The 15,026-nt window shown below is 38.2% G+C and overlaps 1 protein-coding gene across 7 annotated transcripts in view; it reads left to right on the forward strand.

Moving 5' to 3' along the window:
- The window catches only part of CADPS2 (calcium dependent secretion activator 2), a 416,067-nt gene that overhangs the window by 223,904 nt on the left and 177,137 nt on the right, over window positions 1-15,026 (forward strand). For all 7 annotated transcript variants that reach the window (XM_063446829.1, XM_063446831.1, XM_063446824.1 and 4 more), the window contains exons 12-13: window positions 6,319-6,455; window positions 9,207-9,394. In XM_063446829.1, coding sequence (XP_063302899.1) covers window positions 6,319-6,455; window positions 9,207-9,394 — 325 coding nt within the window. The remainder of the gene's footprint in view (window positions 1-6,318; window positions 6,456-9,206; window positions 9,395-15,026) is intronic.

The raw sequence follows: 15,026 nt of genomic DNA on the forward strand, positions 1-15,026 counted from the left end.
CCTTCCCCTAAAAGGAATCCGCTGGGCTACAACGGGACCACCGAAGCGAGACACCGTGAAACAGGCACCGGAACAGAATGCTGGCAGGAGGAACGCCTTACCGCCGCATGGCAACTGGGTTCCTGCACGCAACACCGGCCTCTATGCAACACTGGCTGCTCTATCCACCGACTGCCTCGTCTGCCCTCACTCCCAGCGCACATGTCCAGCCTCCAGGGAAGGGGTTGGGTGACCGAGACGGACTCTAGTCTCCAGCTGGCTAAGGACAGTGTCCCCCCCTCTGCGGGCATAGGCTGAGTAAACTGTCGACCACTCTATAACAAAGCATATCTGTATTTTGTTCGTTTTTGTTAGACATAAGCCTGCTATCCTAATACTGCGGTTATTGTATATGCTATACTGTATCCTAATTACCATCTTATACCCTATACTCTATGTTACAGTATACTACTTTCTATTATAATGAGTACTCCCTCGCAAGTTAGACATATTTTTGCCATTATGAAACCGCAGTTGTCACATTAACATGACCCAGTGGCACTTTTATTTGATTTTATTTTATTACTCTACCTATGTGTAACTGCCCATTAAGGGAAGCCTGGACCGTAATTACTTACTAAGCAAGTCTGTCTACAGCCTCACTTAGGTAATGTACAACTAGACCTAATCAACAGGGCTTTCTTGAACTCCACGCTTAGTTCCACGAAGGTTTGGCAGACCTATCAGTAGAGGCAATATCGGTTAGACAAGCCACACTATTACATGTTTAAGTATCCTGGGTAATATAGCGGTAATTGCTTGCGATTAAATGGCTACCACCCTACACGCAACCTAACTGAATGTTCCTATTATAAACTTGTTAATATATAAAAATGTGCTCATTATACTACTGCTCCTAATGTAATGCTTGAAAAATGCTTGAGGATTGCTGTTGGGGCACCACAAGCTTGTATGTCTTAATCACTATGCACACCAAAAATAAAGAATTAAAAAAAAAAAAAAAAAAAAACCTAACAGTGTTATGACATTCACAGTTAAAATGTCAGACGGAAATGCAAATTTAAAAAAAAATCTTATTTTCGCTCATTTTTTTTCATTTTATTCATAATAAATTATGTTCCATATATGAATAGTTAATGATAAATTAAAGCCCTGTTTCTCCTGAACAAAATGATATATAATAAGTGTGGGTGCATATAATTTGAAAGAGGGGAACTACGGGTGAACAGACATATAGCGCAAATTCCAGTTTTTGTTTACGTTTTGTTTTGATCAGAACGTGCACTATTGACTCCGTCCTGAAGGGGTTAAGGCAGGATTCGTTTCTGTACAGGGCACCTAGTTTTGGGTAAAGTTTTGAAGAGATTTTTTCAATGTGAAGGCCAAAGGATAGATTGGGGTCTAGCAACACACCTAGATATTTAAAAGAGCAGAATGCTGTCAGTGTACTTTTTGAATTTATTCTGATACACAGTTGTTGATTTTGTAGTTTACGTAATTTATGTACAGTTCCAAAGATTATTGTAACTGTTTTGTCAGTGTTTAGGAAGAGTTTGTTATCCGCTATCCACTTTACTACCTCTGTGAATTGGTTTTGGAGCACAGCCTCAAGCTGCGGTAGATTGGGTTTACTAGCGTAGATTACAGTGTCGTCTGCATACATGTGTACAGTTGAGGATTTGCAGACATTAGGCAGATCATTTATGAATAATGTGAATAGCATAGGGCTGAGTATAGAGCCTTGGGGAACACCACACGTGATTGTAAGAGGGAGGGAAGCACTATCAGAAATGGCCACATATTGCAATCGGTCTGAAACATACAATCGAAACCAGGTTACTGGACGATCATCAAGTTTTTAAGTTTTTGCAAAAGAATGCCATGGTCTACTATATCAAAGGCCTTAGCAAAATCAAGGAAAATAGCTCCAGTTAAGTCTCCTTGATCCATGCTAATTTGGATGTCATTGCAAACTTTTAAGAGGGCTGTCGAAATTGAGTGATTTGGACGAAAGCCTGATTGATCAGGGGTCAGATAATTTGATTGTTGATAATATTCACATAGTTGCGTGTGTATGAATTTTTCCAATATTTTTGACAATACCGGGAGCAATGATATTGGGCAATAGTTGGATACCAAAGTAAGGTCACCACTTTTATGGATAGATACAACTTTTGCAGTCTTCCAAAAGTTTGGGTATGTATTCTGACACCAGGAATTCATTGATAAGAGTAGTGACAGGTTTAGCAATTGCTGGCGCACTGAGTCTCAGCAACATTGCTGGGATTTGATCTGGTCCACACTGGTTTTTAATTTTTTAATTTTTTTTTTTAAATATTCTTTATTTTTGCGTGCATAAAGAACAAGCAGTTACAGATGCATGTGTAATGCCCCAACAGCATATACTCACGTTTGAAAAATAAACATTAATTTGGTAAGGCATGACATGGAAACACAATGCACATTTTTTATATAATTACATGAAGATTAGTCAAAAAAAGGTTAATATGTGAAAAAATGCTGGTATCAGTTAGCCTAAGACATTAATTTAAACAACAAAAAAACAGAGGAGATTATATGTACATGTCTACTAAAAGTACTGGGGGGCCTGATGGTCTGCTGCCGCTTACAGTGCTTGTGCCTCTACAGGTGTGGGTGATGCGGGTGATGCTTCCAGGTCCTAGCCCGTGTGACCTTCAACCCGGGTGGGCTATGGAGAGTGAGAGTGGTTGGGGATACGGGTGCTGTGCCCGAAGGGGATCCCTTTGCTCCCCGCTGCGTGCGACCCTGCTCAACCCTGGCTGGCTTGTTTCGAGACTTGTTCCTGGCAGCCTGTTCATGCTCCCAGAAGCAGAGAAATATTGCCTCTAAGCACTGCAAGGAGTCAGTGGCAGTACCTTGTTGGGGCCTTTGGCTTGGGAGCATGATGTGTAGATAATGTGAGTCAGTGGCCATCTTGAGTGCGTTGCGGGAGGCATTCTCGAGACTTGTTCCTGGCAGCCTGTTCATGCTCCCAGAAGCAGAGAAATATTGCCTCTAAGCACTGCAAGGAGCCAGTGGCAGTACCTTGTTTGGGCCTTTGGCTTGGGAGCATGATGTGTAGATAATGTGAGTCAGTGGCCATCTTGAGTGCGTTGCGGGAGGCATTCTCGAGACTTGTTCCTGGCAGCCTGTTCATGCTCCCAGAAGCAGAGAAATATTGCCTCTAAGCACTGCAAGGAGTCAGTGGCAGTACCTTGTTGGGGCCTTTGGCTTGGGAGCATGATGTGTAGATAATGTGAGTCAGTGGCCATCTTGAGTGCGTTGCGGGAGGCATTTAAGAATATTAAATAGAGGCCCTTGTTTTCTATATACTAATTGTATCTATCTGGTGCCAAAAAAACGGTTCAATATTTACATGAATCCAGCATTGTTTAGCCCTGCCAAAGAATCCTCATCTCCACCGCCCCCTGTAAATAAGATACAAAAATATAAATTCCTGAGGAAACTGGCTAAATGCCACACATATGAAATGATTCCTTATTAAAAAATTAGAGCCATTTGTTTGCCCCTATATCAGTTGATTGCAGCTCAGAGGTTGGATGGATCCACACATTTTGTTTGTGTTATGGATACTTTGTGACACACATGATTAGGTGAAAAAAAACACCAGCCTTCAGTGCAGGGTGTGGAGTGGGTCAGCAGTAAAAAAGCAGGTAATTATTTAAAAGGGTTATGTCACTTTTAGCATGGCATTATGATCACCCTTGCCAAGAGGATTACCTAGGTTACAAAATGCCCCTAGGGTGGAAATATATTTTGGAACCCCTTACGGAACTGTAAAAAAAAACACAGGGAAATTGCACATTTACTCACACATACTGATATTCATATACAAATTCCTATGCATACACATTCATGCTCTCACATACTTACATTCATGTTCATACATGCATATATATATATATATAATATATATACACACACATGGTCACATATAGACAGACATTGACATACATACACACAGTCTCATACACAAACACACATTCATGTACACACATGCATATATATATATATATATATATATATATACACACACGGACACATATACACAGACACACATTTACATACACACAGTCTCATACAAAAACACATATACATAAACAAACTCACAATTACATCCATGCGCACACATGCACACTTAAATGTTATTGTAATAATAATATCATATTGATTGATTTATTTTACACCACTAAAGTCTACCCAGTATTGTGGCTTTTAACTTGATAGGGATAGCTAAAGGCTAACCTCATCCCCAGGGACCAGTGGGGTGCTGCTGAGATGTGGACTGAATTCACCGCTCGCTGCAGCCGGGCCTGGATTGACATTGTATGCCATTCCAGCAACAGTACAGGGTGCCAGCACTGCATATACTAACAGCACAGCTGTATAGTAGATACCTACCATTGGCAATCCTGTGAGACAGGTTTCTGGTAGGCAGTTACTTGACTCTGTCGGGGGGAGGGAGGTGCGCTGTGCCTCCCCCTAATGTCTGTCACAGGGGCATTTTCTCGTGTCAATCCCCCTTTAAAGTTTTTAACCAATGGATAGTATCCCCCCATTTTAGCAATAGACTTATCCTAGAAATTCAGACAACTTCTCAGGTTCACTGTTAAAATTTACTCCAGACCTTTTCATGTAGTAAATGGATCTGGTGTTTTTTGAAGGTGTACCTATAAAATTATGACTTTGGTTACTGGTCTCTATTAATTCCCTATATAACTGCAGATGCTTGATTTACGTCTGTTCATTCCTGCTCTACTACTTACATCAAATCTTTCTTTGAAAAATATGGATTTTCATGCAGTATATAATGGTCATTACAACTTGAGAGATGGTCAATTGACAAATGATGTACTCACACGTTAGGGGTAATCAGAAGATCAGGATATACTGTAACGATCCGTGTCTTCTCACTTGTTGAGAATTAAAATACTTACTTGCTCAGTGGTTTCATACCTAGATCTGCCAGCAAGCTCTGTCACTCTGTGTGTATGCCGCATTCACCTTGCAAAACCTGTCACATGAATTTGACGGTCTTGCTTTGACAGTGCAAGGCCAATGATCTGAATTAGTATGGGTATATGTGAAGACGTGAAGCTGCACATCCTTCAGCTTGAATTAAATAATTCTTCCATTTACAAATAGAGTTGAGTGTTGAAGTTGACATGGATCAATATGATCTGGGGCTAAATTCCTCAATGTGACTGATTATGTTAGCATCATAGCCACAAATCAATATCGCGTTTTATGATGGGCCTTATTCTATAATTGGCTTTGATCAATAAGCTTTTGTCTTCTCCCTTTAGAAAGCTCAGGTTTTGCTGTATGCAGTATCTGAACGGAACACTTAGTCAAGTACATTTGCAGCAAGTATTATAAAAAAGACATACATTTGAATTTTAAGGAACAAAGGGGCAAAAGCTCCTTTGTATATGGCCAATTTTTTTTAAGATGATTTGAAACTCATTGTTCACTCAAAATGAACTTTGGTATCAAACCGAGCTAATGGCCAACCGAGTCCTTTTGGCTTTTACTTTCTACATGTCATAATTCACATGGATGTTTTTAACAAAACACACCATTAACGAAAGCAATCAGTACAGCTTGTCTTTTTATAAACCCGCGGGGTCTAAAGGCGTCAAAAGATGCATCTGGAAGGAACAATTCATTTGGTCCTTCGCCTGCCATTTAGGACAGTGCAGTATAATGTAGATATGGTTTTTCACAAAGTACTGAATGCTTTTTTTTGCTTGAAGGTTATGAATTCTATTCTATTTTTTTATATACATACACAACACTTCCCATTACTTCACCAAGGTTTGTCTCATTAAAAGCGTCGCTCTAAACAAAGACTGGAAATGACCTACCTTTTCTGCTAACATGTTCATTTCTGCTCTAATTTGCCATTTGGAGAGTAGATTGCTAGCTGTAGTGATGTTTTGTTTTATTTTTTATATACTTTTTCATTTTGTTGCTGTAGACATATTAGCAGAAAGAACAATAGGAGGTTGGAAATGTACACGAGAGAGCATTTCTCAGACCATTCTCTCTTTAGTCTGTACATCTGCTAAGTGCTTTGAAATGTACCAAGGTCGTATTGTCAAGTTTTTAGTGAATGCAGCTTTCGTCAATGTGTTGATCAGTTTTTGAAATGAAGAAGGAAAAAAAAATGTACATCTAATATAACTGAAGCGCATTAATTCAAAACCAGTTATTACTATAGCAGTCTTTGTTTTTTGTTTTTTTTCTACATTGATATTTCTTTATTTTCCGTAGACCCAGACCGTACACAGAGACATGGCATGGACGAGTTTATTTCTGCAAATCCCTGCAGATTCGACCATTCTTCTCTATTTAAAGTTCTTCAGATGCAGACATTGGATCACAGATTAAATGATTCCTATTCTTGTCTGGTAAGTTACTAGGACCTAGGGTAAAAGAAATGAAGTGAGAAATTGTTGCTTCGAAGTGGTATTTTCTTCCAAACTCATTTAATAACTGTGCTTGCATTTGGGATAAAGGGTTTCAATCGATTGGCTTCAAATTTGAAAATTATACACTTGAAGATTGCTGCTGTGCCACTCAATAGAATGAAGAATAGACTCAAACCAGCTCTGAAATATGGTTTATCAGCTCCTCCAGAGAGGACTGAATAAATACTAAAGGCTTAATAAATGTACAAGTCACAATAGTGCTATTTACTAACTGCAGCACAGGCATTTCTACGTTTCAGATTCTGTTTACCAGATGTCAGAGAGTGTCCTTTTGAAATGCCTCTTGTAAAACGACAAAAGGAAAAATAAATAGAGAAAGCATTTAAGGACCTCTCGATTCACACAAGCAGATATCAGAGAAATAAATTGCTTACATTACAGATTTTACCGAGGAACTTTTAGATTTATTTCTTCCCCCAATTTTATTTTGGCCTTATCTGTGTGATTCCCTTGTGAGTTCTCTACATTTCATGTTTTAGTGAATTATGCTGTCAGAGTTTAAAAGTCCTTAAATTGACACAATAGTCACCAAAACAACTTAACTTAATGAAGCAGTTTGGGTGTATAGATCATGCCCCTGCAGTCTCATTGCTCAATTCTTTGCCATGTAGCTGTTAAATTACTTTGCTTATGCAACCCTAGTCTCACCTCCTTGCATGTGACTTCTACAGCCTTCCTAAACACTTCCTGTAAAGAGAGATTTAATGTTTAAACTTCCTATATAGCACAGTCTGTTTAATTTGTAATGTATTATCTACTGCTCAGTTAATAGCCTTCAAGATTCTGCAGGAGCCTATTGGATGTGATTAAAGTTCAGTTTACAGAGCAGGGAATTAAAACCATCTAAAGCAAGTTAACATCTGATTGAAAATTAAGCCATTTTATTTTCATGCCGGCTGTGTGAGTCTCAGTAAGAGGAAGTGTGGCTACAGTTGCATGGACAGAAACAAAAGTGATTTAACTCCTAAATGGCAGAGAATTGAGCAGTGAGACTGCAGGGGCATGAGCTATACACCAAAATCTGCTTCATTCAGCCAAAGTTGTTTTGTTGACTGTAGTGTCCCTTTAAGTCATGTCTGTTGAAAACTGAAACGTGGTATAACTGACTCCTAGCAAAGGGCAAAGCAGGGCTTGACCCATGTGTGTAACCCAAACAGACTTTTACGATAGTCTGGTACAGAAAATACAGTGTAGACAGGGGAGATAAAAGCATTGTTAAAAATACACAAACTCATTTCATGCTGCTAGGGCAATTTCTCTAAGACTCTGTTAAACTAGATTAACAATACAATTTAGTTTCAAAAATTGTGTTAAAACATAAGCATTAAATTATATTCAATATACTTAGATGGTTCATTGTTATGTTTTGGCTGTCTTGTCCCTCTGTCCTCCATGCTTTAACTGGTTACAATACCAAATCCTCTCCCTTGCCCTGGAAAAATATATATATACTTTCCCCTTAAAGTTATTGAGTTTTATATATATATATATTGTGACCGTTCATTATATCTCCGTAGTAGGTTCTTAGAAAGCATCACTCCTCTAAATCTTACACCCAGTTGTAAATGCAAGGTGGATTTGAATTGCCCAATTTTATTACCACCTCCAACCCGTCTTCATCTAGGTTCTGTTTGCATTTTGACCGTTTTCATTTTATACAGAATAAGGTAAACTTTCAGGAGCTTTTTGATGTGTGGCATCAACCAACCAACAATATAAACTAAGATAAATTCAGAACCATATATGTATATTCCTTAAAGGAACATTCCTGGCACAATAACAACTTAAGCAAAATGTAAGTTGTTCTTGTGCCAGGAGGCTCCTGGTGTCAGCTCACCTTGGGGTTAAACCATACTTTGTCAAATTGTTTCTTGAAAACGGAACATCTCGTGTCGCTCGAATTTCCTCCGAATGTCAGTTTGATTTTCAGTACAGAATCAGACTAACCAAAAGGTCCCAAAAAGCAGTACAAAGCAGTAAGAACATTAAATATACTTACATATTTATTAAATATACTTTACTACTCCTTTTTTTCCACTAGACAGTCCAACATTTAGTGACTGTTCCTTAATCATCAAAAAAAAATATCCCCCATTAGACATAATCATTTTTTTTTTGTTTTTTGCCACTGGTGGAATCCTGAATCACGACCTGAAATTAACATGCTCAGTGGTTGCACGTTTTCATTGGTTCTTAATTCTGGTATATAGCTGTGAGTTCAGGAATTTGACTGATCACCTGATCAGCCTAACTACAGATAAATTGCAGTTTGGACTCAAATAGATCTCCAAGTCTAATGGAGATTCTCCTTCTCGAACATATGTCTAATGGTGATGGCACGTGTAAAAAATGTATTAAACTAGCAGGTTAAATCTACTCCCTACACTGGTTTTATTGAATACACATATACAACAACCTTTTGAAACTGAATTGGGAGGAAATTAAAACATGCTGTAAAGTTGAGATTAATTATTTTTCACTTATTGGTATGCTTTTTAAACCACCAAATGAAAACATTTAATAACTCTGACATAATATTTTGGACTACGGGGAATCGGCACCCCTCACAGAGCTTTATTTCTTACTACTTGATAAAACTCATGGTATTTTCTACATTTGTTATTTTGTTTTAAGGTTCAGTTATTGTCCCACATTCTTTTTAATGCACAGGGTTGGTTCAGTCCTGGGCAGGTGTTTGTGTTGGATGAATACTGTGCTCGATACGGCGTACGTGGCTGCCATCGACATCTCTGCTACTTGAAGGAATTGATTCAGCATGCTGAATCCGGTGCTGTGATCGACCCGACACTACTACATTACAGCTTTGCATTCTGCGCCTCACACGTCCATGGAAACAGGTACTGCAAAACAAACCTTCTGACTTACATCTGGCTTATTTTTTTTTAAGAGTATATCATGTTATAACCCTGCGATTTGCTCTGCATTTTTCTGACCCATTGTGTGACTTCTGATACCGTAACAACATCTGGAGTCTTGACACTGTCTGCCAAATCTTTTGCCACATTGTATAATCAAACATTAAGTCCGTCATACAAACCATTTAACATTTCTAGTCAAGAATGAATTCAAAAAATAGTCATTGGTTTGAATACGTGATAATTATTTGTATACGTGCTTATCTTTTTTTTAACCCCTTAAGCACCAATGATATGTCACTCTGTCATCACACAATGCATTGATTCACACTGTACTAGCACGGGATGGCCCACGTATTTCATTATTTCATCTATACTGTTCTGTCACTGTTAAATGAGAGGGGCATTCCATTTTGTTTCAACACCTTTAAAGGATGGCTAATGATACATTAATTATCCCATCATTGGTTCTCAAGGGGTTAAACTCTCTTTAGGAATAGAAACAGTGAGAAGTGTGGCCTGAATTTGTAAATTGGTATAATTGGAAAAGGCAGCTGCCCCTGATAAGTAAATATTGGCCCCACACAGAACAGTTAATATACATTGTGATTGCTGCAGGAAACTTCGGTGCCAGATGACTATCAAAAACAAAAATCTACTACAAAAATCCCATAAACCAAAAAACGTGTTCATATTGTTCCTTAAAATTAGTCTGTTATGCCTAATCCTTTCTAAGTGATAATGATTCATGTATTTAATGCGCTAGCAAATGCATGCATTGATTTTTATTTTTAGTTTACGCTTAGACTTTAGTGACTTCATCAATTTATGCAACTGTTGCAGTAAATGCAATTGCATCTGCATGCTCCTGCAAAATGACATTGTGAGAGCATGGCTGTTCATGCAGGGTACGAAGGAAGACACAAAGCCAAGTTTAGGAGGTCAGCCACACTCTTCATCACATGACAAGCATGGAATCCAGTCCCTGGAGTTTGTTGGGTGTCTGCCCTAATGACACAAACCTAAACACACATGGTAGTAAACCGGAAACGTGGGCACAAATAAGCAGCCTCTTCAACAAAACACATTTATCTTCACCACATGTTGTGTGATCGGTAGAAAGTGAAGCTCAAGTGGGTCTCAAAGAGGCATTGTGAAATCCCAGACAATATTTTTTATTTGCAATTTATTTTTAATTCCGATCTCTATTTGGAACATATTCGGTGTCATAGGAGAGGACGCCAAGTTACAGCTTTGCAACCCTTTGTGTCTTGGAAATGGGTTTTATTGCATTCTGCTTGTGTATAGGATTTTAGAAACCTCCTAATGCCTGATTCAGGCCTGGCATGCTAATAATTGCTGATTCTGAATAGCTTCATTTATATTTTTTCAGTAGCAAAGAAAGGTATAGCTATGCATAGGCACGAGTCACGACTATAGTCCAGGCTCTCTCCTAGAATTTCGAATGGCAGCCATGAATCTTGCCTATAGAAGTTGCACTAAATGTCTAAGAATTCCTGCAAACCATTGTATCATAGCGCCACACATATTGCTGCAATTTTAAATATTCACTGTCACAGTTCACAGAACATTCCTTTCCGCAATAACTTGTACCATTTTACCCCTAACTAATAATTTGTTTACAGAAAAACGAGCTCACCTTGGATAGATATACAAATAATATTAGTTGTCAAAATAAAGTCTTGTTTATACTTTTTATTACATGTTTTGTATTGTTAGGGCAAGTTATCACTGATTGAGGGGGGGGGGGGGGTGGAATAGAAGAGGCACTCACGGAATTGCTTTGTTTCGTTAGTGCTGGAGCAGCATAGAGTGAGTTAATTGGCTTTAGAAGTGTTTTTGGAGAAGATAATCAGAACCACAGAAAAGGATTCTATCTATTCTAGAAATGGTGTATGAAAAGACCAAGGACAGAACACAGGCAGTCTGAAAGGCAGGGATGCAGCATCACACACAAAGCCCTCACCCACTCTGCTACTTCCAAGCAACTGTGAGATGAAAGGTGCAAAAAAAATTTCACATACTATATATCTTACAGTAGGTGACGGTTCAAGGTTTTTGCATTGTTCAACATTTTAGCATTGTGAGTCCTGCCGAGGTAGGGAAAGACAAATGAAGTAACACAAAGAGTCTGCAGACCCCAATTAAATACCTTGGACAGATGCAATTTTTTATTTTTTTGTTATTTTGTTATTTTTTTTTTGTTCATATCTCATAGAAAGCATTTGCAAGGCAGGCGGCCTTATTCAAGGCAAAACTATTAAAGTATGTGTTGGGATAACATGTATTACCTTTGCAATGGATTTACTGTGAAATTTATGAATATAACCCCTTTAAGGTAACGGTAAAAATCAGTTTTTACCAGTTCTGTAAATGCCTTTTAAAGATTTTAAGTATTTAACCTGTAAATATTGCTTCTAGGTTATCTTCAATCTACTGCTTCTAGACAATGAGTTTAAGCAAAATCCATTTTCTTTTTTTTTTTTTCCTATTTTTGCCTTTACGATGGTACAAAATGGGATAAGCACAAAACCAACCAAACTGACAACTGTGCAGGCAAAGTTGATGAAGTTATCCTTGAGAAGATGTTTAGATGGAAAAGAGACCAAATGACAGTAAATAGAGAGAGAGAGGATAGAAAAGGGAGACTAAAAGGAGCAGAGGGTCTAGGGAACAGAGAGTCTCAATTTGCTGCTTTACCTTCATAGCCCTGTAATTCCACAGGGGAAAAAAAAAGGTCTGTTGAGTAAGGGAAGTTAAGCCACGCAAAGCAGGCTGATGTTAAAGTATACTGAGACTCCGGGCACGCAGACCTTAATCCCTCTGTGGATTTGTTTTAATCAAAGTCATTGATAGAACATTTCACTTTGGCTACATACTCCGATAATAAACCACAGACTGCTGGACAACTCGTACATAGAAATATACTTCAAAATTGTGAAAATATTATCACAGTCCTTATCCTAGCACTCGTCTCAGATCCAAAAACATTTGTAAAATACATTTTGGTTGCAAAACACACACACATATATATATATATATATATATATATATAGAGAGAGAGAGAGAGAGAGGGAGTCTGGGCATGGTTAGAAGAGGAGAGCTTACAAAGGCGTCAGGCATAAGATCTACAGCATATGTATAAAGCTGTAGATCTCTTGTCTGACGCCTTTGTAAGCTCTCCTCTTCTAACCATGCCCAGACTTTTTGTCGCTGTCCAATCACAGACTTCCCAATGCAGCTCCATGAGACATCTTTGCAAGGCAGGTGCTGGGCAATTGCTGCTTCTTGAGTTTAACTCTACTGAGGTGATCAAACAGAAAGTAACATGCCTGGTTGTCTGATTGATATCCAAGGGGATGTAAGAAGGCTAATTTATAAAAATTCTAATTTCTATTGAAATCTGCACTTTTTGTAAAATTTAAAATTAGTGCTTTAGGGTTCCTTTAACGTGATATGACCTCTGTGGCAGAAGAAGCTCCGCAAAATATGACTAAACTCAATTAATGGGCATGTGACCAATGCTCTAGAGCAGGGGTTCCCAATTATTTTGAATCGTGTAACCGTTTGGCATAGTATACCAACATCGTGGAACCCAAAAACAAATTTGGCGCAGTAGCACAAACCTTTTAACGAGTGGCTTTTTCATTATCATTTTTAAATATTTTGCTCATAAACTGATTAGTCTTCTGATACTCCTGAAGCTTTTGCTTAAAAAAAGCAGTGCTAACGAACTGTTTGGAAATATTTTCTTGCAAAGTAAACATTGTGTTTGAGGAATATTTGTATTTTTTGCACTTCTGAATCCAAAATTTAAAGGGACACTATAGTCACCTGAACAACTTTAGCTTAATGAAGCAGTTTTGGTGTATATAACATGTCCCTGCAGCCTCACTGCTCAATCCTCTGCCATTTAGGAGTTAAATCCCTTTGTTTATGAACCCTAGTCACACCTCCCTGCATGTGACTTGCACAGCCTTCCATAAACACTTCCTGTAAAGAGAGCCCTATTTAGGCTTTCTTTATTGCAAGTTCTGTTTAATTAAGATTTTCTTATCCCCTGCTATGTTAATAGCTTGCTAGACCCTGCAAGAGCCTCCTGTATGTGATTAAAGTTCAATTTAGAGATTGAGGTACAATTATTTAAGGTAAATTACATCTGTTTGAAAGTGAAACCAGTTTTTTTTTCATGCAGGCTCTGTCAATCATAGCCAGGGGAGGTGTGGTTAGGGCTGCATAAACAGAAACAAAGTGATTTAACTCCTAAATGGCAGTGAATTGAGCAGTGAAATTGCAGGGGAATGATCTATACACTAAAACTGCTTTATTTAGCTAAAGTCATTTAGGTGACTATAGTGTTCCTTTAAGTAACTGTTATCATATTTCTTTTTTCTTTGTTTGAGAAGAAGGTTAAGTTGCATTGTGTGCTTTTCCTTTTTTCTTTGACTTGTCACTTGTCCCTGCTATTTGAGGAACAGTAGATTCAACCTTTTCGGACATGGTTTCTTGATTTTGTGTTGTCTTCTTTCTCAGTTTCTTGTATTAACCAGATGTCCAAATTCATGGTTGTTGGTTGGCAAAAAACAAAAACACTTTGTCTGCAATTGATGCTGTTTTTTTTTATAAAGCTCTTAGAAAGAAATTAATGTAAGCAGGATTTTGGCTCAGTCTTGGAGTAAAGAGAACACTTTACTACAGATTTCACTTCCTGATGGCAAAGGATGCTGTTTTGTTAACAGCTCTTAGAAAGAAAATGTTTTGATATATCACAGATTTCTACAGATAGTATTAAGAAAAAAAACACATATATTCTTCTTATTATTATTATTGCCATTTATACAGCGTCAACAGATTCCATACATATATTATTTAGCTATAAATAGAACAATTACAAGAAATCTTACAGAAACGATAGGTTGAAGAGGACCCTTCTCAAACGAGCTTACACTCTATAGGAGGTGGGGTATAAAACACATTAGGACAGGAAATCGCAATCAAATAAGGTGGGAGTGAAGCAGAGCTGGAGGAGAGAGTAGAGTGCTGCCATTTAGGAGAGAGCAAGGGACAGGTATGTGAGGTAGAGGTTACTCAGGGAGGCCATAAGCTTTCCTAAAGAGATGGGTTTTAAGGCACTTCTTAAATGATTGAAGACTAGGGGTGAGTCTGATTGTGGTAGGCAGGCTGTTCCATAGAAAGGGAGCCGCCCGCGAGAAGTCATGCAAGCATGAGTTGGCCGTACTGGTGTGAGTTAGGGACAGGAGAAGGTCATGGGCAGAGCGGAGAGACCGAGAAGGTGCATACCTATGGATCTGTGAGGAGATATAAGAGGGGCTAGAATTGGTTAATGCTTTATAGGTACAGGTTAGCACTTTGAATTGACTCCTATAAGATACGGTGAGGTGTGAGAGGAGCGACAGGAGAGGAATATCAGTCTGGCAGCAGCATTCATTACAGACTGTATATAAAATTATATTTAAATAAAATTATTTTTAAATAAGTAAAAATAAACATTTGAAAAGCACAACCCCAAATAACCTGTTTTCAGCTGCAGACTTTTAAGAGTCTCTACATAACAATAAAAATAAATAAACCT

This window comes from Pelobates fuscus, chromosome 3 (assembly GCF_036172605.1).
Source record: "Pelobates fuscus isolate aPelFus1 chromosome 3, aPelFus1.pri, whole genome shotgun sequence".
Lineage (NCBI taxonomy): Eukaryota > Metazoa > Chordata > Amphibia > Anura > Pelobatidae > Pelobates > Pelobates fuscus.